Source organism: Salvia hispanica, chromosome 3 (genome assembly GCF_023119035.1).
Source record: "Salvia hispanica cultivar TCC Black 2014 chromosome 3, UniMelb_Shisp_WGS_1.0, whole genome shotgun sequence".
Classification (NCBI taxonomy): Eukaryota; Viridiplantae; Streptophyta; class Magnoliopsida; order Lamiales; family Lamiaceae; genus Salvia; species Salvia hispanica.
The window spans coordinates 29,296,015-29,322,149 of NC_062967.1; the positions used below are offsets into that span (position 1 = coordinate 29,296,015).

The following is a 26,135-nucleotide window of genomic DNA, read 5'->3' on the forward strand; positions in this document are numbered from 1 at the left end:
AAGCTTGTGAAGCGAATCAGAGAACACTCTGTAAACATAAAGAAGAAAATTTTTGTGATGTAGTCTACATTTTGTACTACTATTACATAAATGATACTCCCTCCGTTTTCAGGAAGTTTTTTCATAGTTGAGTCGTTTCTATATATGGTAACTTTTTTATCTTTCTTACTTTATTCTGTCTACTTTATTCACTTTATATTTTATTCTCTCTACATTTTCCTTTCCTTTACTTTTTTATCAATTTATTTAACACATCCAATATTCCTTATTAAAATTTCGTGTCGAAAAGTTTTGCCTCAACTATGGCGAAGCGAAGGGAGTAGTACACATTTACTCTCGACAAAATTAAACTTTTGTTCAACTCTCGTATCTAAAGGCTTAGGCCTATCTAAAGGGTCTAGGCTAGTCAATTTGGGTATCCTATCTGAATTTTTCAAAATCTATTATTCGATCCGAAAAAATTTTCGGTACCCTGACAACGGACTCATCCACTCTCGATTTTGGATTTTTATTTTATTTTTTATTGTTTATTAAGAAAATTAACTATGAATTTTTAGAAATACAAAATTAAAATAGTTTGAATTTAAGAGGAAAAAACCCTAAATTTGACTTAAAAGTGAAGAATATTTGGATTACATTTAATTATTAAATTTAAACAGATATTTAAAAAATTGAATAATTCATGTGTATCTAATTGGATATCAGGTTACCCAGTACCCGACAATTCAAAAATCATATACCCTATTTTGATAGCCCTACCTAAGAAAATGTTTAGTTGGGATATAATCTACACAAAGTTGTGTCACACGTAAGATTCATATATTTAATGAACCATATAAAGATTAAGAGTTAAGACGAATATTGACCAAACAAATTTATGACGTAAATAGAACATTCTAGAGCTAATTTATTTGTAATCCTATCCTAACTCAAATCTAATTCCAAATTGGGGGCCGATTAATAGAAAAGTTAATTATAAACAAACTTATTCATAATCTGAAGCAAAATCAGCAAATCTCTGGATCCGCGCATTTTCTCTCTCCTATTCACTCGTTCATGTCGCCAACAATGGCCGCGAAACAAGCCGAGCAGCTGAGGCAAGACGGCAACACGTACTTCAAGAAGGATCGGTTAGGCGCCGCCATTGATGCTTATACCGAGGTACTTTTTTTTATTTTTTTTGTGATTTCAAACTGATTGACTTTTTTTCTCTCTCACGATCGCGTTGCTGAAGAAGTTTCGGTTCTCCTTAGGCGATTGCGCTGTGCCCCGATGTGGCGGTGTATTGGACCAATCGAGCTCTCTGTCATCGCAAGAGGAAGTATGCACGATCACTGAACTCGTTTCCGGTTTCAGTTTGGAGAAGATTTCGTTTCCTATCTTTGTTTGAGACCTATTGTTTTCATTCGATTGTTCTCTCTCCTTATCTGCAGTGACTGGACGCGTGTGGAGGAGGATTGCAGGAGAGCGATTCAGCTCGATCACTATTCTGTAAAGGTATGGAGTGTAAAAACTGTGCGAAATTCTTCTAGGTCTTCTTAGTTCATTTGTGATCGTCATATTATTTGTGATTTTGCTATTTATGCTGAGGTTTATGTGAATCATCAAAATTAAATTAGTAATTGTGAAGAAGGAATGTGAAGGAGAGTGTATATATTGAGAAACAAATGATTAGGCATCATTAATAGTGAAAACCAGCGCCTCGATGGATTCGAGGTCTTTACCTCTAAAGAAGCTAAGGCAAGGGCTATCTGAAAATGAAGCGAATTGTTGATTGAATTATGAAGGAATACAGCATGTGTTGCAGTTGCCATTCAGTTAAAAGAATCTCGGTTCCAAAGCTATACGTGTTATTTTCACCTCATAGGGAAGGAAAAAAGTTCTACAAGTTCTAGGATTCATTATTTGTTTACTCTTCCTAGTCTTGGACACAATATGATTGGACGTTGTTGGCAAAGTAGCCTTGAATTCGATGGGGACATTGATTGTTGTTGTAAATATAAATATAACAGATTTGAGAAAGTGCAAAACTTATGTCGAACCAAAACAATCAGCCAAGTGGGTGTGATCCCAGAGCTGCTGACATTGTATCCTTACACGAAAAATTCATTGACTATAAAATTTGTCAAATATAAAGAACACTGAGACACAGCATTTTCTTACTAGAGTTGACATTGGTTGCTCAATGCTGAGTTTACCTAGCTAGCATCTGTAAGTTGTGATACTGAAATCCATGAAATCTTGAATTTGCATTAATGTAGCAGCTTATTTGGTGAATACAAACATACTGAGTTTGAATCTTTCGTTACACGACATCTAATGCTAGAACTCGACTGCATGTTGATATTTTCTGGTAGGAGAAGGAGACATCGACGTTCAACTTTATAGACTTGTTCTGCATAAGGGCGCAGTAGTTGCTGAAAACATTGATGGATTATGTTTTCTTTTAGTTTTCCGAGACTATAGTTAAACATATTTTCCGACTCTGATAAGTCATGGATGGTAAAATGTATGTCTGTAACTATGTATGTATGTATGTATGTATGTATGTATGGACTTTTCTTATTTTGTTAACATCCAACATACAACAAACATATTTTCTCTTAGCTCTCTTTGGAAGTTATTGAAACCTGAACTATTATGTAACTTGTTTGCCTTCATGAATTTTGAATAACTGAACTTTTAAATAGCTTGCAGGTGCTTCCTTTGAAAATATTTGTTGCGTTCAAGCATGACTCTATTGAAATGTTAGATATGAAGCATTGAGATATTTGTGTGGCTATACTTCTATATTTACCTATCAAAAAACTTTCGAACTATATTTACAACTCATTGTTGACGCCTTTTCCTTTTAGGCACACTATATGCTCGGTCTTGCTCTGCTGCAAAAGAAAGAATATGCAAAAGGAGTGATTGAGTTGGATAAGGTATGATGGAGTGATCTGTATTCATATGCTTGTATGTGATTCGTGTTCACTATTTTGGCTGCGTAAATGTTTAGATCAAGATGAATTGGGGTGACTGGTATACTTCATTATGGTTCTTTTATTTGGAACATTGGGCCTTGATTGAAAATAATGGTTGTTCGTCATGCATGATGTTAGGCGCTGGATCTTGGCAGGGGTGCAAACCCCCAAGGATACATGGTAGAGGAAATATGGCAAGAGCTCGCGAAGGCAAAATACTTGTTATGGGAACAAGAGTCCACCAAGCGATCTTGGGAGCTTCGGAACTTAAAGTAATTTCCATCTTTGGTTTCTCTTCTTTGCCGGTCTTAAAATTTCTCTGTGTGTGCTTATGGTATGGCATTATGTCTGTTTTTTACCCGTGCATTGCTTACTGTGAGTAACAGAGAAGCTTGTGAAGAAGCCCTAAGCAATGCTTCTGAAAAAGATGGTTTCGTCGATGAAACTCACCTCTCTGCTTTAGATCAAATCAAAGCCTTGAACCTAGTATTTGAGAAAGCTACAGAGAATGATACCCCAACGGAGGTGAGCATCGATGTCTTTGTATGTTCATATGATTACCCGTCTTCTTAAATTTCCATTTATTGATTTTCAGGTGCCAGACTACCTCTGTTGTAAAATCACTCTGGATATTTTGCGTGACCCTGTGATCACTCCGAGTGGGGTGACATACGAAAGAGGAGTGATCCTCGATCACCTCCAGAAGGTGAGTTATCGCGTCTCTGAACTCACATGATCGTAATTTCCATCATAACTCATAAGCATGTGTTTATGAGCGTGACTTCCGAATTTTCCATTTGTTAGGTGGGTAGATTTGACCCCATTACCCGTGAAACGCTGCATCCGTCTCAGTTGGTACCGAATTTGGCCATAAAAGAAGCCGTGCGAGCATATCTGGAGGCGCACGGCTGGGCCTACCGGATGGACTGAAGCTGGGATCTTCGATATGTCCATGTAAGTATTCGCAGCGTCTCTCCAGCAGAACAAGGACAACTTATTTGTGATTTGTGCTTTTTTCGAGCACGTTCGAACATCGTAAGGTTTATAGAACAGTATGATCATTGCATAACTTATAGTAAGTCTGATTTAATTACCACAAGTAGTTAGAAATCTCACATAGGTCTCCAGAAACCGAAATTGTACAGTGTTTTTTTGTTGCCAACGTTTTGTTTCGAGGCAAAATTCTTGTGGCTTAAGTTTGAATGTCAAATTTGAACCACCAAGTATTCTAATTTCTTGATTGGGCTTTTGGCCCAAATTTAGTAAGCCATTCATATCCAGCCCAATCACAATACATGAATTGGCAAAGCTTTGGACCAACTTTTCAGTCTAATAATCTTCTTTAGGAGAAATAATAATAGAGTAATCCACAATATTAGTGTAAATTTAAAATTTATTATGCTTAACATTACTCATATAAGCAATGAGAAAAAATTTAAAAATATAATGATATTTACTTACTAGTATTATAAACAAACTAAACACGTGGTGTTTTTTTAATTTCCACTACTTGTTCAGAATCAATTTCCGATCACAGAAAGAAGATACTGATGTTTACATTATGCCTTTTCTGTATGTCTCATTCACGAATATAAACTTTAATATAATGATTACTTTTTTAGAGAAATCAAGAACCAATATAGTAGGAGAAGTATATTTATCACTGGCAATTATATATGAACACGAACCTATGACCTATCTACTACACTGACTTGTGACACAAAACTCATCTTAAAATAGCATAAAATTTCTACGCAATTTGCCTTTTTAAATTTTTTTTTCTACTACTATGATATACAACAAGTTAATGATTATTGATGCTACCAATTGTTTTTATAAACTCAAGTCGCATTCTGTTAGCCTATCTTTTGAGAACCAAATGGAATATATATTCACCTTATTTAATTTTATACTCACGTGGTTGAAACACAACAGTGATGACTCACTACACGGCCAATAATATGAATGTCGGTGTCAGTCCCAATGGAAGAACAATAGACACGTGCTACTTTTAATGGGGCTAAAAATTATCGTACAAAACTTAGTACTAGTAATTAATTTACGCATTTATCAATTGGTTTCTGAAATTTCCGTTTATGTATTTAAATTTTAAATTTATTGTTATAGTATCGTTCAACGCGTATTTATTTAGCTCATTCCACTTTATAATTAAATAGTGCATGGTTTTATAGTTAGTTGATTATAAACATGAATAGTCATTATGAAGGTAATATTACAAATACTTATTACAACTTGATTATTCTATTTGTTCAACCTAGAATTTTGACGAATCTCAACACAATTGTTCCCTCTATCACATCGTAGTTTGGATCGTTAAAATTCCATTATAGTTGAATTAATTTTCTTTTATGACAAAAAATAATAAATTTAATTTAATTTTTCTTATACTTTATTACCACGTCAATAATTTATTTTGTAGGAGTAATTAATAATGATTTCCTTCCTATTTAACTCAACATATTAAGAGGAAGCGTCTGAACTCATATACTATACTAATACTAATATAAATATTTTGAATATGGATAAAATATTGAGAAGAATAACAAGTGTGTGGAGGTGTGACCACGTAGACATTGAATATATTGAAATAAAATATTAGTAGGATTAGTTCTTGGAATAGCAGACAGCATATTTTGCATATCCACCTCTGAATATACTACTCGTTGCTTACCACCGATTAACACGTTTCGTTTCGCCATAATATCCACCTTTAGCACTCACCAAGAGACATGGCCACTCAACCTTTATCCCCTTCACCCACCCACGCCTCAAACCATCAATTTTATTACCAGTTGCACAAACATCATTAATTTATATTTCTTCTTCTTATTATTATTGAGAGGAACACATTAATACTGATTATCCACGTGGACAGATAATAAAATCAGTGTTTTATCTTATACTGATGGAAGGTAAATTAGTAAATATATACTCCTACCAGTATATGCATTTATCTTATAAGATTAAGGTGAGGCACTTTGGATGGAATTTTAGGTCTATATGTGGACCAGTATTTTAATACTAGTAATTACTACTATATGGCATCAACTTTAAGACTAGTGTAACACCGCCATGATAAACGCTTCCCTAAAAGTTGACTATGTCTATATTTATTTTTTAATTAACAAAAATCTACAAAGATTGCGCGGAAATAATATCCCAGAATTTAAAATTGAAACGAAGTTATTTTAATTAGTTGAATTAACTTTTTATGAATAATGGAGTATTATTTTCACTAAATTTTCTTTATTATTAATTATGTTATTTTTACTTAATTAACTTTGTTGTATTTATAAGATACTATCATTAAAAATTGGTTTTAAATATTTATTATAAATATTCAGTTCAGTTTACACATAATTATGCAGATATACAATAAATTAACTATTTGCAGAAGGATTAATATATAACATATTTATTAATTTTAGATTAATGAATATTTATGTGCCGATTTCAAAGAAAAATTCACAAGAATCCAACTATATATACAATTTTTTATTTATTTAAATTATTTATCATTACTCAGTTTTTAGTGTCTGTGCGATAAATAAAACTTATTCATCTTGCTAATTTATAAATTTAAACATTTATTAAAATTTCTCTATAGTTGCAATAATATACTTATATACTACTCCATATATGAAAAAAATAAAGATTTAAAACTTAAAACGCCCAATAATCTCCTGCCATGTCAACGGGAACAATCCAAAGAATATGCTTCTATATAATTAAAAGTAATACTAATTACTATGAATGAATAATGAATAAACACTAATCCTAGGTATTATCCTTCTCCCTCATTTATTTATCCTATCCCACTCATATTTATTTATATTTAATCATTAACGGAATATTCCCCGGAGTATTTCCATATTTAATTATTAATTCTCGTGACCTTTCCTTATATAAATACACGACCATGCTATCGATTAAACCTTGGAGCCAAAACAAATACGCATTTCATCTTATTTAAAACAAAGAAAATAATGAAATCGAGTTTTATGAGAATGAAGAGAGTGACTGACCCGTTTGACGAGAATGCGAAGGCGCGGATCGTCGGCGGCGATGTGACCCGACCCGATTACGTCAGCAGCGGCAGCGACCACAGCGCTGAGGCCGACGACGATGACGTCACCTCCTCGAGCCTCTCCGCGCTCTTCTTCGGCTGCGACGCGGTCGTATCGGCGGCGGAGGACTGCGGCGGTGCGGATGCGGAGCTGGATCGGGCAATGTGCGATTCGATCTCGGAGAGCGTGGATCTGATCGGGAGGATCGTGGAGAACGAGGCGGATTTGTTTCGGAATCAGCTTAGGGTTCAGGTTGGGAGAGCGGCGGAGATATTCGATTGCCTCAGATCGAACAAGCAGATGATGCGGCGGAATGTGATGGCGTATTTGAGGAACTGCGGCTACAATGCGGCGGTTTGCAAGACGAATTGGCCGAGCTCCGGCGGTCTCAGCGGCGGAAGCTACGAGTTCATCGACGTCGATTCGGCGGCGGTGGGGATGAGGTCTAGATACGTGGTCGATTTAGATTTCGCGGCGGAATTCGCGATCGCGCGGCCGACGAGCGAGTACGAGTGCCTCCTGAGGCGATTGCCGCGGATCTACGTCGGAACGGCGGAGGAAATGAGGCAGATCCTGAGAGCGGCGAGCAGCGCGGCGAGGTGCTCGCTGAAGAGCGGCGGTTTGACTCTACCGCCGTGGAGGAAGCACCGGTTCATGCAGTGCAAGTGGCTGGGACCGTACCGGCGGACGACGAATCTGTTTCCGTCTCCGGCGGCGGAGAATCGCGTCAAGTGCCGCGCCGTTGGTTTTGACGCTGCCGCTAACGGCGGCCTTTTGGTGTTTCCGGCGGCGGGTAGAACGAGATGAATGCTTACAAAATTAACAAAAATGAAATGCTAATGAATTTTTGGATAAATAATTTAATTTAAAATATATTATCCTGTATTTTTTTTCACTGTAACGCGGCGGCGCAGATTAGCAAGATGTACACGTGTAAATTAGGAGTATTTAATAAATACTAAAATACAGCATAAAAGAGATCTTTTGGATATATATATTTCGGCATATTAAAAACAAAGACGGGAGTTATGAAATTTAGTTTAATATAAAATGTGAGAAATTACAATTCAATTCAATTATAATATGTGGTTTATGATCGTCAGTCATTACATTATTGACATAATAGAATACCCTCATTTGCCAGTTGCCACTATATTTTTATTATTTTAGTATATACACATAAAAATGAGTCTATTTTCATTTATAAACATTTTCCCATAATATATTATACATTAGATATATCAATTTATTTTATCTTTCTACCACCTAACCCAACATTTTCTCCAACTAATATATTTTTAAATAATTATTAACATTACATTTTCTCTTTTACAGTACGCCAATTATTTTGATCGAAATGCATATCACTCCATATTACACTTATTTTATAGGAACCGATATAGTATTAACTTAGAAAGTCACGAGTTTAAAATTGTACTTCTATATTTCATTTTCGGAATCAACGGCCATCACCAATAATGATAGAATTCAGAAAGGAATGTATGAGTTCACCAAGCAATAGAGGAATTAATACTTGAAACCAAAAATTTTGGATTCAAATTCTCACTGCGTTTATATTTATATTATATTTATGTTCATTTATCCATAAAAATAAAAACTCAAAATGAAATACTACTAAGTCATTTAGTATAAACTTAGCTTCACCTGAAATATCTAAATCTGGAATATGTATGTGACAGATAGAGAGTGGGGCAGGGTACATTCACTAAGGATAAGGTAATAAAGATAGAAAGGGGGACAAGTGTGTTCGCTTTTGTCTTTTGATTGAATAATCCTATATAAGGGTAACTGACCCCTTTGAATGTCTTCTTCTAGCATCCGGGAGCCAATCACCTCTTCCCACTCATATATTTTAATACTATTATATTACTATAAACATACATTCATTCATCATACTATTTTATTTATTGATTAAACCAAAGTACTGAATGGACCTAAATTTGACAGGTATTGCTCATTGTCGCCGTAGTTTATTCAGATATTGGTCAATAAAGGTTACGCCAAGTTGCATGTGGAATTCAAAGATTATTTGTGAAGGGACGTTATGATATTCGAACTAATTTAGGTAACTGTATTATACTAATATTGTTTCAAGTTGAAATATAAAATGTGAAAGGCTAACAAGAGTTGCAAATAAAATTAGTTTGAATGTCGAATTTCTCTTCCATAAAGAGGGCTGGCAAAATGAATATCATCATTCATTTATACAAATATTCAATCTACACACATATTTAAATATTTATTCAAATGTAGTAATATATTAAGAGTTTCATTTTCAATATTATACTACTCCTAATAATTACTAAGGATTGTAGCCATTTCTTTTGAGATTTAATTCCCAAGTCCCACCAAATATATGTAGATTCTTTCCCTTTAAATTTTAGTCGTAGTATAATCTTCTTGTTTGTAGAAATGTAATAAAAAATGGCACTAAAATGTCTGTGTTAATGTCGGCAATTAATATATATTTAATCATAATGAAGAAAAGTTAAAAATTAAATTTAAGACCAAAATATATGAATCATAAATATAATTTTTTTTAAAATATTTCAATTATGATTCCCCAATTAAACCATAATTCGAACCTCCTATATTAGATTTGGCCAGAAGCATCTAAAAAACAAAATTGTGCTTCATCGTCGACTCGCTTTACATATTTGTGTGAATTACAATACCCAAACATTATAAATACGATGCTTGCAAAATTAAACCTTAAACTCAATTTATCAATGCCACAAACTATATCAAAAGCAACTCAAGAAGAAGAAATAAGGCAACTCAAATCTTGAACTGATAAGGGCAATGAATCCACAAAAGTAGAACTCCCAGCATGAACTAAGATAAAAATGGAAAAAACAAGAATAACCTTATTTTCAATAAGGAAGTGGAATTATTGAATTGGAAGACTGGTTTAGAGATTATGCCTTGCTGTCAATGGGTTGTGCCTTGTTCATTTTGGCAAACATGTTCCCATAAAACTTTGCATCTTTCTTGTTGTATTCCTTCACCTTCTCCTTCAGCATTTTGTACTCCACCTTCAAATCCCTAATCCCACCACACAATATGTTTAGAATCTTGTGATCACAGTGAGCTCAAGAAGAGTGTTTGTGTTTTTTCCTTTACCTGTTGTTGGGGTCGAGCTCGAGCGCCTTCTTGATATCAAATTCGGCCAGATCCAGATCCGCCATGTTCATGTATGCTTGAGCTCTTCTAAACAGCGCCTTCACGTTTGTACTCTCAAGCTCCAGCACCTTCAATGGACAACTTCGATTGTTAGCTCGTTCAGACAGTGTTTACAATCGTGCATACAAGATCCTAAGGGGGCGTTTACTTTGATGATTAGCTTAGATAAGTAAAAACAGTAGGTAAATGCCCCCTTAGGAGTTTTGGGATATCTCAAGGGCCATGCTAACTCCTATTATTTGAGCTAATTGTGTTTGATTTTTATCTAATTGAAAATGTGGGATTAAGGAATCATATTAACGGGATGAAATTAGTCAATCATATATCTTATTTCATGAAAAGTAAACACCCTCGAACCTTGGTGCATAGCTTCTCTGCTTGCTTAAATTCTCTAAGTTTCAACTTGCAAGCTGCGTCGTTCAGGTTGCAAGTGATCTTCAGAGCTTTGGCCTGCTTCTTTTCATCCTCACTCAAAGAGGAGTCGTGCTCGATGTATTTGGCAGCCTGCATTGCGTATATCTAATTCAGTCATTGTATCAAACTGGCATCTAACATATCATACCTCAGATTAAGTCAGTCATTGAAAATATTCAAATTGGCATCTAACATATCATAAGCTCAGATGATTCAAATTCACATTCTCATTTGTAAGCTCAGATGAAAATATACCTTCTCATATCTCTTTGAGGCTCTCGCGTGCTTGCCAGCTTTGAACAAAGCGTTCCCTTCTTCCTTTTTCTTGCTAGCAGCCTCAATTTTTTCTTCGTTATTCATATCCCAAGATTCCCTCTCCTGAAATATACACCAGCAAGTTGAACAAATTTTACAAACCCATTGATACCTGAACCTAAACCACAGTTAAACTGACCTTGTCGAAAGAGACTAGCTCGACTTCGTACAAAACAGTCGAGTTAGCAGGAATTTTGGTCAGCTCTTGCTGTGATTCAGATGAACCAAACGCATACTCTGGAGAAATTGTCACAAGTGCTACCTCTCCCTTTTTCATTGTAATCACAGCCTTGTCCAGCCCGTTGACAACTTCCTCTGCTTATACGAGCACAAGTTCAGTAATATGCAACTGCAAATCACATAATCAGAAGTGAGCAATTAGGAAAAAGGGTGTACCTTCATCCGTTTTGAATTCAAAAAGATCGTTCTGGTTATCACCATGGCCTTTCTTAAGGAAGACAGTACCATCTTGCAGCTTACCAATCAATTTCACTAAACAAAATTTGCACAACATGATTAGATGACAGATTTCATATCAAAGATTGACGATAAACAAATTCACAGAACGTGGTTACATTTAACTAGAGCCCCTTCATTCGGGCGCTCATACCCCTCCCCTTCTTTCAGTATTTTCTTGACAACTTTCTTGTCTTCGGTGACATTGGAAACTGTCTTCCACGATACCAGTTCGAGGTCAATAGCCAGTGTGGCATTAGGTGGAATAGCTCCATAATCACCGCAAGCGGGCTTGCCCTTCTCACCGAACCCATCTGCATCAAAGATCATAACATAAACATGACCAATTAGAACTGTATAGAAGTTGCATAGATAAAATTATCAACTTAGAATCTTGGGTAACTGCCATAGCTAATCTTACATTGAGCTTTCACTGTAAGGAGGACCTTCTCCCCCTTCTTCATCGTCTTCACAGCCTTCGAAAGGGCAGGACAAAAATGACCTAAACATGCCAAGAATATCAGTATAGGAGTATGCAAATAACACAAACATTTTGTCAATCAATATTTCACCAACACACCTTCTTGAACAGTGAACTCAACTCCATCGGATTTGGCAACGACAGCCTCACCTTCTAGCCGTGCTTCGTACTTGACTGCATTACACACGACCATGTCAGTTACTAACAATTCAATACACATCAATCCACATTTGATTGAAGGTGAGAGCTTACGCACCAAACACCTCATCAGGATCCTTGGGATTCTCCCATTTCTCCCCCTCCTTGAGAACCTTTTTGAACACACCACCATCCTTGCATATATCCTTCACACTCAACCACGACAGCAACTCAACATCAAACTGCAGAGTGGCATTCGCAGGGATAGTCGGAGGCGAGCCAGATTCACCATAGGCCAGCTCAGGGGGTATGGTGAAAACGGCATTTTCCCCTTTCTTCATCGTTTTGATTCCTTCATCCCACCCCTTGATCACTTGCCCTGCACACATTTTCATTTTACCCCCAATTTTTCAACAATTCCGATATTCAAGCATTCGAACATCGCAATTCGGAATCACCAATTCAAACCTTGCCCAAGCGTAAACGTGAAAGGCTCCGCCCTATCACGGCTCGAATCGAATTTAGTTCCATCCAGCAACGTTCCAGTGTAATGAACTGAAAGTAAAATTTATTTTCAACAGCAAAACAGCAAGTCGCCAGAATTTGAGAATTCAAAATCGCATACACAAATGACCTAAATTTGATGAAAATTGAGGAATTGTACCTTGCACTTCGTCGCCATTGTCGGGAGTGTCCCAGTCCTCGCCTTCCTTGACGAGCTTCTTCTTCAGGCCTTGTGATCCGATCTCCTTCTCTTCTCCGACCTTCATGTAGCTGCTGTCCTCCGGCAGATCCAAGTGCGCCTCCACCGCCTCCGCCGCCGGAATGTCGAAATCGTCTGTCATTTCCATCTGAAAGCAACGAGCCGACGAGACAGTGATGAGTACTCGTCGTGTGAAGCTGAGCTTATAAATGCAGAAGTTCTAGAAACGCTTTGTACGGATACAGCAACTGCAAATCTAACTGATTTTCAGCTAATTTTTAGCAAAAAAAACTAAATTTTTTTCAATTTTTCTTTACCTTTTTAACTTAACAAATTTTAAAATTTGAATTACATATTGATTGCACCGATTGGAACCGAAATAAATTGATACATTCCTATACAATTTGTTCTTTAGCAATTTTGTTTCTCATTAGAATTAATCAAGTAGAAACCCAAATAAAAGCATGAATTTTGAGTTATATTTGTTCATTGTGTACTCCGTCGTCACCAACAATAATTCCGAATAATTGAATCTTAATCAAACGAGGGAACATCTTTTTTTAGGCTCATGAACTTTGCCAATATATCATTTTAGGTCCGTAAACTAAAAGATAATATTATTTGAGGTATTTTGAACTTTTTTCGGATGAAAATGCCCTTAAGGCCTTCAAAGGGCAATTTGGACAATCCAAATTAATAGCTATCTAATTTCAAAACAAATAAACTAAATATAATTCACAAATCACCTATAGTAAGTTCTTAAAATGCAGTTTAGATTGAAAAAAATAAAATAAAGTATCAAGTCTCAATTCACTATCCCTAAATAATTGGTCATCCAATAATTGAAAAATTAACACATACTCCCTCCGTCCCATGTTACTCGCACTTTTCATTTTAGGTTGTAAATTTGGGATTGATTTTTTAGTGTAATTAAATTAGAGTTTTAAGTGTAATAAGAGATCACTTAATAAAAGAGCTCTTAACTTAATCTAACATATTAATACATTAATTGTGACTTAAACTATAAATAGTGTAAGTAGTTTGTAACGAGCCGAAATGGTACAAATAACATGGAAAGGAGGGATTATTTTTTTACGGTAAATTTTAATTATATTTAAATTCAATTTGAATGGTAATTGAATTAAATAGTAGTAAAAAAATTGTTGGAATCTAGGTCTTTGACGCAAGATGAGTGGAGAAAGAATTGTCTAAATTGTTAAGAGCATTTTCGTTCGGAAAATGTTTAAAATACCTCAAATGATATTAACTTATAGTTGACGGGCCTAAAATGATATTTTCAAAGTTTATGGGTCTAAAATAATACTTTGCCAAAATTCGTGGACCTAAAAAGATGTTCCCTCCAATCAATCGGGAGGAGTAGTATATAATTCCAAATACAAGAATTGGTTTCGTGCTTGATCAATTTATTATCCACGTCATCACCGATGGAGGAATATATATAGATAGATAGATGGATACCTATATTTATCCGTACACACGTACTAAAGGTGAAGGATGAACAAAGTTTGGGGAAAAAAGTGATTCACAAATTCCGATAAGCAAATTATCTCGGTATGGCGGAGAAGCTGATGTGCGCGGTTCAGTACGACTCTTATGGCGGCGGAGCTGCTGGCTTGAAGGTCAATTCCATTCCCGATTAAACTCTCTCTCTCTCTCATTTTATTATTTTTGGATCAGTCAATTTTGGTTATTGAAATTTTAATTTTTAGTTTTTGAGTTTTCATTTTCCATGTGTGTGATCACATATTCCTTGATTTTGCGGTCGAAAATGATGATAAAATAAATTAATGAATAAATAAACATAGAAGGTTAGTTTTTGATGTGTTGGATCTAGGATTTAGAGATGGAAGAGTGAAGCATGTATTTGAATTTAAGGATAAAAATTGGAGAAAAATACAAAATGCAAGCTTAAATATAATAGGTAGTTTATGAAAAGATTGGTGCATTAGTAGTAGTTAATTGTAAGGGATATTAATGCAGCAAGTTGAAGTTGGAGTTCCTAGTCCGAGTAAGGGTGAAGTGCTGCTGAAGCTGGAAGCCACAACCTTGAATCCTATTGATTGGAAAATTCAGAAAGGCTTATTTCGTCCTTTGATGCCTAAGAGATTTCCTTATATTCCTGGTAATCTGTCACATTTTATTGATAATTGTGATTTATATGTGTTTGTTTCCATGATTGTCTTCATTCTTGTCCTGTGGAAACAGCTACCGATGTGGCTGGAGAAGTTGTGGAGGTTGGCCTCGGAGTAGAAAACTTCAAACCTGGTGATAAAGTCATTGCTTCCTTGAATGTTGGTGTAAGTTTCCATTTACAATTACATTTCATCTTCTTGCTTCTTGAATGGATTGCTTTGTGGGTTGGTAAAACAGACAGGAGGTGGCTTAGCTGAATATGCAGTGGCTAAGATGGATATGACAGTTCATAGGCCCGCTGAAATATCTGCTGCCGAGGGAGCAAGCTTCCCTATCGCCGGCCTCACCGCTCACGGGGCCCTCACGTTGGCCGGGGTCAAGTTCGACGGCACCGCCCCCACAAGAACATCCTTGTCACCGCAGCCTCGGGGGGAGTCGGCCACTTCGCCGTCCAGTTGGCGAAGCTGGGGAAGGCGCACGTCACGGCCACCTGCGGGGCCCGCAACATCGACCTCGTGCGCAGCCTCGGGGCGGACGAGGTGCTCGACTACAGGACCCCCGCGGGCGCGGCCCTCAGGAGCCCGTCGGGCAAGAAGTACGACGCGGTGATCCAGTGCGCGTCGGCCATCCCGTGGTCGGTGTTCGAGCCGAACCTGAGCTCGAGGGGCCAGGTGATCGACCTCACTCCCGGGACGAGCGCCATGTGGACCTACGCCGTGAAGAAGCTGACGCTGTCGAAGAAGCAGCTCGTGCCGTTCATGAACTCTGTCAAGGCGGAGAACCTGGTGTTCCTGGCGGACCTGGCCAAGCAGGGGAACCTCAAGGTTGTCATCGACTGCAAACACGCGCTCAACGACGCCGAAGCTGCCTGGGCCAAGTGCATCGATGGCCACGCCACCGGAAAGATCGTCGTCGAGCCATAGACGGATCGAGCTGCATCCTCACTGTTGCCACAAACCTAATAACAAAACCATCTCTTGCTTCAACAACTTATACGCTACTATAGTACATCACTCATAACTAAACCATTCTACTATTTTCAACATTTTACTATTAATTTCTCATCAATTCTCTTACCTCGCTTTCTAAATAAGCTTTCGTCTAAATAAACTTGAAATCACATGGTTTCCATCATCTATATCAATTTTAGAGTTTTCCTTCTTAAATTCTAGATTTCGGATTGTTAGGACTTCCTTCTCCAATAAAATTATGGTTTATTTGCATCTCTCTTCTTGAAAAAATTGAGAAACTATAAAATAAAAGGGAATTTTGGAAATATTTACAAAACTATCATTATGTATATTATAATAAAATAAAATAAAATAAAGACTTCATAATCATAAATTATTAATAATTATATGTAACTTCGATGTAGTTGGTTTAGTGGAGTAGTGGAGTGCATGAAATCTTCCTATAAGTATTTTCTTTCATGTAATGTTGACGAAAAAGAAGAAACTACATTGAATACTTTTATGTAGTGCAATCGATTTGGTAGCTCAAGATCATTCAGACGAGAAGGTTAGGTTTTTGCCTCTTTGTCTATGTGAAATTATTTCATTCTCCGAGTTTGATAGTTATCGACAGTTGATGGAAGTGCTCATGCTTTGATTACTTTCCTCATTGTTTCCTCTTCTTTGCTCTTCTCTGGTGAGCACCCTCAAGATCACACATTAATGAGGATGAGTTTCTTATGCATAATTCTCTGACTTGGTGTCCCCATAAATAAATTGGAATAGATTGCTTGGTATATGGACACGAAAAATTTCTACAAAAACCAATTCTATAGCGTGTTTCTTTCTTTGTGCTTGATATGTGTATGGGGGCTCCGGGGAGAGAGCGGGTAAGGAAAAAGGAGATAATAAGCAAAGTCGGCGATTGACGACTACAAATGGAGATTTTTTTTCCCGTAGATAAGAAAAACTACCAGAAGTGATTTATTCCGATGGATAAGACTTAAGAGCATCTCCATGGGCAATTGAAAACATATTTTCCGGTATGATTAAGCATTCAATAATAAATATTTGTTGAAATTGCAATATACAATGTATAGTTGATTTTAAATTGAAATTCTTACATGTAGTGGAGGCATATTGGCTGATGGAGAAGATGCACCAGTGTAGGACAAGGAAAGTGTAGGAGACGACCGGTGAAGATCAAGGGTACTGGAGATAGGTGGAGTCAGCCAGAAGAGGTTGGGGGAAAAGATAAGATTGATGCGTATTGGATGAGAAGAGAAGTCGGAGGTGGACATTTTAGCTTAAATTGTTTATTAATAATGGACTTTCCAATTAGTTGGTCCAATTATTTATAAGTGAAAAGTTTACACATTATTTTTTTATGAAACATAATAGATGTAACAAGCGTTTGTGGATTTATGTGATGTACTGGATTAATGTAATAAATTTATTTGTTTAATTTTTAATAAATTATATTTTTGAATTTGATGAAATATGAATGGAGATTATATTTTATTTATTTATTTAATATATAGTTCGTTATTGTAATTTTTCTATGATTATTACATATTGTATATTAGGAGTACTAATTTCATATCGATGGTGTTTTGGTATTGAATTGCACTATGCATTGCTAAAACGGAATATCTTTTTGTAGTAAGTAGGTAGTAGTATATATCAAAATATTTCTGTTTAATATGCGTCTTTGTTGTTTTAATATTACTATAATTTTAAATATTATAATCATGCTCTGAACTTAAACTGTATAAAATTTTACTTATATTACTCTAAATCAAAATTATAATTATTAATTGTGATTTGGTTTATTATATTTTTATTTTATTTTCACATTTATTATTATACCAACATTTCAATTTAATTAAATTGTTATTAGTATCAAACATATAAATTCTAAATTACAAAAATATAATAATATATATTTTAAAAAAATTTATTTGCTATGCACGGGGAGATACTAGTGGTAATAAAATCATGGTATAATTTGTAAGTATGATAAAAATAAATTTATTTATCTACAATGGAATTAATTCATTTTGGTGTGTAAAACATTAAAATAAAATAAAATAACAAATGATTTTTGTAATGCCAACAAATAAAATACTCCAAAATGAAATACTTAGACGCCTCTTTTCTCCTTCTTCTTCGCCACCCACAAACACTACTCGCCAAAACCACACTCTTCCCGCTCATGCATGTTTCTTCGCGCTTTCAGAGCTCAATCCCTCTCTCATAAACCCCATTTTCGCGCTCTTCAATCTCTCCCTCCTCCATTTTCAGCCGACGACGCCGTTTCCGACGTCTCAGCTCTGATCAAGAAGCCCAAATGGCAGAGCAACCCTCGCTTAGAAACCCTAGTTTCCCACTTGAGCCCCAAATCAGTTTCCAGAATCATAGCCTCGCAAAGCGGAGATGTCCCACTCTGCCTCACTTTCTTCAAATGGGTATGCAAAAAATCGACCTATTGCTACGATTTAGACAGCAGAATCCAGCTGCTGCATATGCTGGCGTCTGATAATCTGTGGGGGGTTACGCATAAGGTGTTGGTTTTCTTGATTAAAGAGTGTTGCACTTCGAAAGAAGACATTTTGAAGGTAACTTATGGTATTGAAGAAATGGGGAAAATTGGGTTTAGGGTTAATTATCCTTGTTACAGTGTGCTTTTGATGTGTTTGGCTAAGTTGGATTTGGGTTTGATTGCGTTTTCGGTGTTTAATAGAATGATGGAGGATGGTTTTGTTTTGGGTGAAATTGATTATAGGATGCTTGTGAATGCTCTGTGTAAGAATGGGTTTGTGCAGGCTGCTGAGATGTTTGCTTCGACAGTTTTGAAACTCGGGTTTGCGTTGGATGTTCATCTCTGCACATCTCTAGTTTTGGGTAATTGCAGAGCTGGGGAAGTTGATGAAGCATTGAAGGTGTTTGATGTAATGTCGGGAGAGGGCGGTTGTGGTGTTAACAGTGTGACGTATACGATCCTTGTGCACGGTTTGTGTGAAGCGGGGAGGTTGGAAGAGGCGTGTGGCCTGAGAGAGGAGATGAGTGAGAAGGGGTATAGAGCTAGTGCGCGTACCTATACTGTGTTGATCAAAGCTATGTGTGATCAAGGATTGATGGTTCGAGCGTTTGGTTTGATGGATGAGATGGCGGGGGAAGGGTGCAAGCCTAATGTTTACACGTATACTGTGCTTGTGGATATGCTGTGTAGAGAGGGAAGAATCGAGGAGGCTAATGGGATGTTTAGGAAGATGCTGAGGGATGGATTGAGCCCTAACATCGTGACTTACAATGTGCTGATCAATTGCTATTGTAAGGAGGGGCATGTGGTTTCTGCTTTCGAGCTGCTCGGGTTGATGGAGAGAAGGCGGTGCAAGCCTAATATACGGACGTATAATGAGCTCATGGAAGGGTTGTGTAACATTGGGAAATCTCACAAGGCAGTGGCTTTGTTGAGAAAGGCTATAGACAATGGCCTCTTTCCAAATGAAGTAACCTTTAACATTCTCATTTCCGGGTTTTGTAAGGCGGGTCAGCTGAGTATGGCTCTCAAGGTTTTGCGTACCATGAGCTCGTCTGGGGTTGAACCTGATCAGTTTTCTTATACTGCATTTGTGGACAGCCTCTGCAAGATGGGGAGACCTGAGCGAGCATGTGTTTTTATAGGACTCGTTGTGAAGAAGGGTCTTCGTGTTGATGAGGTGGCCTTAACTGCACTCATCCAAGGCTACTGCAAGACGGGGAGGGGTAGATACGCACTTATGCTCCTGGAACGAATGGTTGAGGATCGGTGTTTGACAAGCCCTCATGCTTTCAACATACTTCTTGATGTTCTTGGCAAGGAAGTTGAGCTAGTTCGAGGAAATGCTGTGTTGGGGAAGATGTTGAAGCATGGTTCGGCTCCTTCTGTCGTTACTTACACGTTATTGGTTGATGGGTTGTGTCGAGCAGGTGAAATGGCAGCTGCCTTGAGAATGCTGGAGCTCATGAAGGAGGCTGGCTGTCCTCCGAATGTCTACACGTACACTATAGCCATCAACGGCCTTTGCCAGAGTCAAAAACTGGAGGACGCGGAGGATCTTTTGGTTGAAATGTCTAGGGCTGCAGTTTCACCAAATGCCATTACATATGCTCTGCTGATCAAGTCGTACGTTGCAGCTGGCTGTTTGGACCGCGCTTTTGAACTTTTTCGTACAATGTTCAAGGCGGGCCTTCGACCAGACAACCAAACATACACCGCGTTGCTTTCTGGGATTCTTGATATTGAAACTGCAGATTCCGACGATAGCTCCACCCACTTGCTGTTTATGAAAATCGGAATCAACCACGCGTTGGAGCTCCTGCGCAGGGCCACAGAGTGCGGTGGCGACCCTTGTGGCGCATATGCCTTCCTGATCACAGGCCTGAGCAGAGCCGGGCGAATATCAGAAGCCGGTGCTCTCATCCAGCAAATGGCGAGCTCAGGCCTCACCCTCAGCAGCGATGCTTGCGACAGCGTGATCACGTCCTTGTGCGTACGCGATGAGTGTGCTCTTGCTGTTGCGTGGATCAGGAGGCTTGTTGCCTATCGCAACGCCCCGTCTCTTGGATCATACGGCTCTGTGATCCTCGGGTTCCAAAAGGAGGGGAGGATTCAAGAAGCTGAAACTCTGGTGTATGAACTTGTGAGAGATGCTGGTGTTGAGGATGAGAGGGTGATCTTGCCATATATTGGTTTCTTGATGAAGGGAGGAGATGAGTCTTGTTATTCTCTTCAGATTTTGGATTTGATTGGACAAATTGGGTTGAAGGAGAGGCCAATTCTTTAGTACAGTAGTTTGGTTTAAACAAATGTAGGGTGGGAAAATCCATCTCTTAAATGGAGGTAGTATTAGAGATTTGTGGGAGAGATTGGTTTGGCCCAAATTTATTGAAATTAATTTTGTTGGTTTTGGTTTTGGAGACTAGAGAATTATTAAATATTTTTAGTATTACAATAAGAATGAATTGTGAATTGTTTCAAACACGTGATTGGTGAGAAGCATGACATTATCTTGATAAGAGCCCTATCATAAATTAAGAATAAAAGAATGTAGCATCAAACTTTAAATAAAAGATATTCTTATTTGAAAGCAAGGGCAATATCGTCATCAGCAAAATGCCAATTCCACGTTTTAAATAAGTTGATTAAACGATTTTTTCCTGTATTTTGAAATATTTAGATTTATCAGTTTCATTTCTATATTTCGCCTTCTGTTTGTTTTCTTCTACGGATTCTGCAATTCGATTCCTCTCTCTCTCTCTCTCTCTGTTCGATATCAACGATTCCCGTCGTGTTACATTCTCTCTTTCACTGCGTACTAAGTTTTATTCGCTAGATCTTTCTTCGTTTCTACTCATGGCATGCTGATGCTGTTCTATATGAGGTCAATTCATCGAGGTAAGATTTCGAATTTTATGTTTTGAATTGATGCTGAAGAGCCTTATATACTTGTATATGTTTCGATTTCTGAATTTTCAGTGAAACTGAAGTTGTAGTGCGCAAAGTATTGAAAAATATGCACCTCTTATTCTTTTTCTTCTATTCCCCCCCCCCCCCCCTTTTTTTATCAAAGTTCGATCCTAAGTTTGTAATTCAGCTACTTACGATTGGAGAAGTGTGTAATTTATTTTTTTGCTTATTTTATTACTATATGATGATAAAATTTTGAATATGAGCTGGTTAATGGATCATTAGATTGTGTGATCCATTATTTGAATTGAGTCGTTAATCGTGTTACATTGGCTGATGTAAGATTCATGCAGGCGCTAGCTGTTTATATGATTTCTCAACAGTAATTACTGTTGTTGTCGATTCTCTATCAGAAGTTGTAATTTGTTCATGTTTAGTTGCTGTATTTTGATTATAGGTGATGATTTGCTTCTGACACTTGTATGTGTGGGATATTCAGTAAAGCTGAAATTTCTGAGGACTAGGAAGTAGGAATGATCACTCTGTTTATTCCACACGTTTGCTATTGTTTTGTACTAGTACTTTTTTGTACCTTTTCTGAATGTCAACTTGTAACGGTGGTTCAGTTCATTTGCTTGTTGTTTCTGTCGATTTTTGGCAAATGGATGGAATTACAAAAGTTCTGTGCTGATGGTTGTGCATATCCCTGGGCTTCCTCAGCTGAAGTCTTTGTAGTGAGCGCGTGCTTGGTCAAAGTGGCTACTGTTGGATGACAACCACTGATTGCAGCTACTAGAGGCTGCACATAAGCATGCAGACACTATTTTGGTTAATAATCTATGATTCTTACTACAAAAAACCAGTACTTCACTACATACTGTATTACTTGGTGAGCATTAGCGAAAATGAGTGCTCAGGTCACGTAATTGAAGAGCACAGTTTGGACAGTGTTGAAACCTCTTTTAAGAGGGTGGACGTCCATTGAACTAAATTTTCTCCTCAGATTTTGTAAATCAAAATGGAAAGGTACTCCTCTTTAAGTAAATAGAAATATGCATGTGATATTTCATAAGAGACACTGCCAGACCCATTCCATGATTTCCCTCTGCGTTACTGTTCCAGATATAAAATTTTGACAGAGCTTGGTGATGGAACTTCTGGAATTGTATATAAAGCAATATATATGGAAACATCCAAGATTGTAAGGGATTTTCTAAATTATGTTCCTTTCTGTGTGTGGATAGTTCCAGCTATTGTAGAACTGTTGAATTCGAGATGCACATGTTTACAATGTCGTTTTTATTGCAGGTTGCAGTCAAGAAAATGAAGAGAAAGTTCAATTACTGGGAAGAATGTGTAAATCTACGGGAAGTTAAGGTTTGTGATTCCATTAGTTGGTCTTTTATTGCTTGTAAATTCCAAGAACCATTACTCTAATTGGGAATACTAACTTTTCTTTCTGAACAGTCTCTGCAGAAATTAAACCATCCTAATATTATCAAGTTGTTGGAGGTTGTTCAAGAAAACAATGAGCTTTTCTTCATATTTGAGTATATGGTATCGTTTCATTGCTTTTAAGGTTTTGCTTACTGTTACATTCTCATATTTCAATATCTTTCATATGTATAGTGCAACTCAGACCAAATAGCCTGTCTTATATGATAGAGGTTTTTTTGTATTCCAGGAACACAACTTATACGAAATAATGAAAGATCAGCGAAAATCTCTCCGGGAGGATGAGATCAGAGGCTTAATGGCTCAATTGCTTCAAGGTCTTGCTCATGTGCATAAACATGGATATGTTCATCGGGATCTGAAACCTGGTACAAATTACCTAATAGTGTTCTTCTGAAGATATATCTTTGTTGGACTAATAAAATCAAGTTTTTTATCTGCTTCTTGCAAACTGCAGAGAACTTGTTGGTGACAAATAACATAATAAAGATTGCTGACTTTGGATTGGCTAGAGAACTGTCATCGTCACCTCCTTTCACTGACTATGTTTCCACTCGCTGGTGAATAATGTTCACCAACAAAAGTAGACCCTTTTCTGACAGTATTTGTGGTTAATAGTTGTCTAATGGGTTCTTTATATCCTTATTTGCTAAAGGTATCGAGCTCCGGAGGTATTGCTGCAATCTTCATCGTATACTCCTGCCATTGGTATGCAAAATCTGTTTTGAATAAAACTTTGGTCACGCTCATGACTAAAATTTAGTCTGTCTTCCTTTTTGTTTTGCTCTCTTTATAAACTATATTAGATAGCTATGATCTTGTTTGCACTGAGTGTTCATTCCACCTATGTGCAACAAGACGCAGTTTTGGTATTCTGAATTATGTTGAATTCTGGTCCAGATATTTGTCTATGAATATATTTGTTATTTGCTTTTTCTAGTTTGGATAGATAACACATGGATTCCACTTAATCCTCACAGATATGTGGGCTGTTGGTGCAATACTTTCCGAGCTTTTCACTTTGCACCCTATTTTTCCGGGGGAAAGGTGACAAGATAATTTTTTCCTAATCTTATATGTTTCCACCGACAATATATGTTTTTTTTTCTCTTGGTTTTATGCAACCGGCTGAAACAGAATTCACTACTTTTAAGTATCCTTTTTTAAATAATTATTGTTCTTAGTATTTGGTTACTATGTCTCTTGAAATCAACGAAGGCAAGCTAAAAAATAGCAGAGCTCTCTCCATTGTAGCCTGTTAATCATGCTCTGTTTGTGATCAGTGAAATTGACCAACTGTACAAAATTTGCTGTGTGCTTGGGGCACCAGATTGGAGAGCCTTTCCTCAGGCTACAAACATTTCTCGATTAGTGGATATCTCTTATTCAGAAGTGAGTTTCTCCATTAAAGTCATCTGATGTTGTCCTAATACATGTTATCCTGCCTTCTTTGTGCTTTTCTTCTTTTTACATACTTTGGTTTCAATGTCATTGATAGGTTATGCCCACTGATTTCTCGGATATTGTTCCAAATGCAAGTTTGGAAGCCAGAGACTTGATCAAGGTACCTTTACTCACTACTCCCTCCGTTCCAAGGTAGTTGAGTTTTTCCCTTTTTTGGTAAAAAAACTTTATTCTATCTCCTTTTCTCTCATAACTTATGCTCTTTCTTACTTTATCCTCTCTCCACTTTAACCTATAAACATTAATTTCTTAAGTTCCGCGTTAAAAAATGCCTCAACTAACTTGGGACAAAGGGAGTTTAACATTCTGCATATAATTATTCATCAATTAATGAGACCAAGCATAATCATGCTGATACTATCTTCTCTCAGAAACTCTGTTCATGGGATCCGTTAAGGAGGCCAACTGCAGATCAATGCTTGGAGCATCCCTTTTTCCATGTAAGACGAATCTTCACATTACGATTGTTTCCACATAGGTATGCTTAATGTCTGCCATTAATTAGGTTTCCATGCGAATCCCGCGTGCACCTGTAGATGCCCTTAAATTGAATCTGGGTAAGTATAGTTGGTTTCAACCATGCAGTGAAAATCCATGTCCCGTTCTGACTTTCACCTCACCTTATGTGTAGGACCTGAACCAAACCTTGAACTGAACCTCTGGAACTTTGGCGCTGCAGCAGATGATTGTTTTCTTGGCTTAACATTGGCAGTTAATCCCAGTGCTGCAAACTTAGGTAAGAACTATGATCCAAATATTTTAAGAAAGGACATGTGCTACAATATCCATCTGTAAATATTTCATTTTTGGTATGTTGGGCATCAGTTGTGGGAACTTCACTGTTATTTGATGGTTGAATTTTATTTCTTGTAGAGAAAGTGAAGAAAAGTCATGATATTGAAGAGGTATGTTCTCTCTCTCTTGCAAGATGTAGAGGGAAGATCACTTTTCCATTTTAAAAATCTGACATTATCAATGCAGGACCTAATGATCTGCTCTAGTTTCCAAGATCATTCACAGCAATCAGGTACTTCCCTATCTTCCTGTTCCCTCAACTATTACTGTTCAAACGAGAGACGACCATGGTTGATCCCCGATTCTGCAGTTCTCTGGTCGCTGTTTCCTTCTGATCACAGCTTCATTCCCCCATCAGTCCCCTCCTCCCTATCATCATCTTTCAGGTAAACACTCAGTTTCACCGGGCTATGGAAGTTTTGCATGGCGTTCACATCAGCTCATTTTCTTCTTTCGACTGCAGCTCAGTTTCACATCCATCAATAGGGGGTTCACAATCCGAAGGTTTTGCCAGGAAACCGTTTCAGCCAAATACCTTGGATCGTCCCTTACTAGCTACGTGCTCCCATTTCCAGCGCGGTGGTTACCATTGAAGTTTTTATAGAATGCTGGGCTAGAATATGCATGACCATTATCGTTTGTGGTGGATGTTGGATGCTGTTTTTGCTACTGAATGTCTTCTCACTGTGATCCTTTTTTTTTTTTGTAAATGAGCATGATTTCACTTCTGTTAGAATATGATCATCTTGTTCTGAATTTCATGTATATAATGATCACATACAGTTACACTAATACAACCTGTGGTTGCTCCCCCTTCACCAAATCTTTTAAACAAGAGAATGAAATGAATATGAAAAGACATTTTAAATTTTTGTCCCAACAAATTCCACTTCTTATTGCAGCTCAGCACAGACTAGCTTAACCTGAACGTTCACCACCGACCAGTATCCAAGCCTGACAAACACTAGTAAAAGATCAACCTTTACCAGCACCCGAGTCAGGCCAAGAACAACAGCAGCAGTGATGCCTGCCGAAACTCAGACAAGTTTCGATAGACGAACTAATTAAAAAAAGAGACTATTTTTCGTTGATGGAAGGGT

At 37.3% G+C, this 26,135-nt stretch overlaps 5 protein-coding genes and 1 pseudogene across 7 annotated transcripts; 5 read left to right on the forward strand and 1 right to left on the reverse strand.

The window, feature by feature from the left end:
• The first annotated feature begins 980 nt into the window (after positions 1-980).
• On the forward strand, positions 981-4,260 carry LOC125215271 (E3 ubiquitin-protein ligase CHIP-like). The gene is made up of 8 exons (XM_048116641.1): positions 981-1,161; positions 1,254-1,321; positions 1,434-1,497; positions 2,856-2,927; positions 3,105-3,238; positions 3,353-3,491; positions 3,562-3,672; positions 3,771-4,260. The coding sequence occupies exons 1-8, from the start codon at positions 1,057-1,059 to the stop codon at positions 3,894-3,896; spliced, it is 819 nt and encodes a 272-aa protein (XP_047972598.1). The 5' UTR covers positions 981-1,056; the 3' UTR covers positions 3,897-4,260.
• Positions 4,261-6,994: 2,734 nt separating this feature from the next.
• LOC125209795 lies at positions 6,995-7,861 on the forward strand. Its single transcript, XM_048109377.1, has one exon. It carries the CDS (start codon positions 6,995-6,997, stop codon positions 7,859-7,861), a length of 867 nt encoding a protein of 288 aa, XP_047965334.1.
• Positions 7,862-9,844: 1,983 nt separating this feature from the next.
• On the reverse strand, positions 9,845-12,986 carry LOC125211252 (peptidyl-prolyl cis-trans isomerase FKBP62-like). The gene is made up of 12 exons (XM_048110980.1): positions 12,727-12,986; positions 12,531-12,617; positions 12,181-12,441; positions 12,024-12,098; positions 11,865-11,945; positions 11,563-11,757; positions 11,384-11,479; positions 11,127-11,302; positions 10,928-11,050; positions 10,616-10,762; positions 10,199-10,326; positions 9,845-10,120 (listed from the first exon to the last, which is right to left on the reverse strand). The coding sequence occupies exons 1-12, from the start codon at positions 12,911-12,913 to the stop codon at positions 9,994-9,996; spliced, it is 1,683 nt and encodes a 560-aa protein (XP_047966937.1). The 5' UTR covers positions 12,914-12,986; the 3' UTR covers positions 9,845-9,993.
• Positions 12,987-14,201: 1,215 nt separating this feature from the next.
• LOC125215421 lies at positions 14,202-15,995 on the forward strand (annotated as a pseudogene).
• Positions 15,996-18,037: 2,042 nt separating this feature from the next.
• Positions 18,038-20,831, forward strand: LOC125212143 (pentatricopeptide repeat-containing protein At3g07290, mitochondrial). Its single transcript, XM_048112222.1, has one exon. The coding sequence runs from the start codon at positions 18,089-18,091 to the stop codon at positions 20,696-20,698; it is 2,610 nt and encodes an 869-aa protein (XP_047968179.1). The 5' UTR covers positions 18,038-18,088; the 3' UTR covers positions 20,699-20,831.
• Positions 20,832-21,103: 272 nt separating this feature from the next.
• Positions 21,104-25,853, forward strand: LOC125215361 (serine/threonine-protein kinase MHK-like). Of its 3 annotated transcripts, none has more exons than XM_048116757.1 (18): positions 21,104-21,309; positions 21,948-22,347; positions 22,444-22,522; positions 22,630-22,698; positions 22,789-22,878; positions 23,006-23,144; positions 23,234-23,336; positions 23,432-23,484; positions 23,757-23,823; positions 24,060-24,168; positions 24,275-24,340; positions 24,612-24,680; positions 24,746-24,797; positions 24,872-24,976; positions 25,114-25,145; positions 25,222-25,267; positions 25,346-25,421; positions 25,504-25,853. In XM_048116757.1, exons 2-18 carry the CDS (start codon positions 22,340-22,342, stop codon positions 25,637-25,639), a joined length of 1,299 nt encoding a protein of 432 aa, XP_047972714.1. In that variant the 5' UTR covers positions 21,104-21,309; positions 21,948-22,339; the 3' UTR covers positions 25,640-25,853. The 3 variants fall into 3 exon arrangements, with proteins under 3 accessions (XP_047972714.1, XP_047972716.1, XP_047972715.1); XM_048116759.1 differs by having other exon boundaries at positions 21,106-21,309; positions 25,499-25,641; XM_048116758.1 differs by lacking the exons at positions 21,104-21,309; positions 21,948-22,347 and having other exon boundaries at positions 22,450-22,522; positions 22,789-22,900.
• Positions 25,854-26,135: the final 282 nt, after the last annotated feature.

Bases quoted from the DNA above. Each gene is read 5' to 3' on its own strand.
- LOC125215271 (XM_048116641.1), top strand. From the start codon at position 1,057: ATGTCGCCAACAATGGCCGCGAAACAAGCCGAGCAGCTGAGGCAAGAC. The intron at 1,322-1,433 runs GTATGCACGATC...CCTTATCTGCAG, and splicing joins CTCTGTCATCGCAAGAGGAA to TGACTGGACGCGTGTGGAGG. The intron at 1,498-2,855 runs GTATGGAGTGTA...TTTTCCTTTTAG, and splicing joins TCGATCACTATTCTGTAAAG to GCACACTATATGCTCGGTCT.
- LOC125212143 (XM_048112222.1), top strand. From the start codon at position 18,089: ATGTTTCTTCGCGCTTTCAGAGCTCAATCCCTCTCTCATAAACCCCAT.
- LOC125215361 (XM_048116757.1), top strand. The intron at 22,523-22,629 runs GTAAGGGATTTT...TTTTTATTGCAG, and splicing joins ATATGGAAACATCCAAGATT to GTTGCAGTCAAGAAAATGAA. The intron at 24,798-24,871 runs GTAAGTATAGTT...CCTTATGTGTAG, and splicing joins TGCCCTTAAATTGAATCTGG to GACCTGAACCAAACCTTGAA.
- LOC125209795 (XM_048109377.1), top strand. From the start codon at position 6,995: ATGAAGAGAGTGACTGACCCGTTTGACGAGAATGCGAAGGCGCGGATC.
- LOC125211252 (XM_048110980.1), bottom strand. From the start codon at position 12,913: ATGGAAATGACAGACGATTTCGACATTCCGGCGGCGGAGGCGGTGGAG. The intron at 11,303-11,383 runs GTACACCCTTTT...TCGTATAAGCAG, and splicing joins TGAATTCAAAACGGATGAAG to AGGAAGTTGTCAACGGGCTG. The intron at 10,763-10,927 runs GTATATTTTCAT...TACGCAATGCAG, and splicing joins CCTCAAAGAGATATGAGAAG to GCTGCCAAATACATCGAGCA.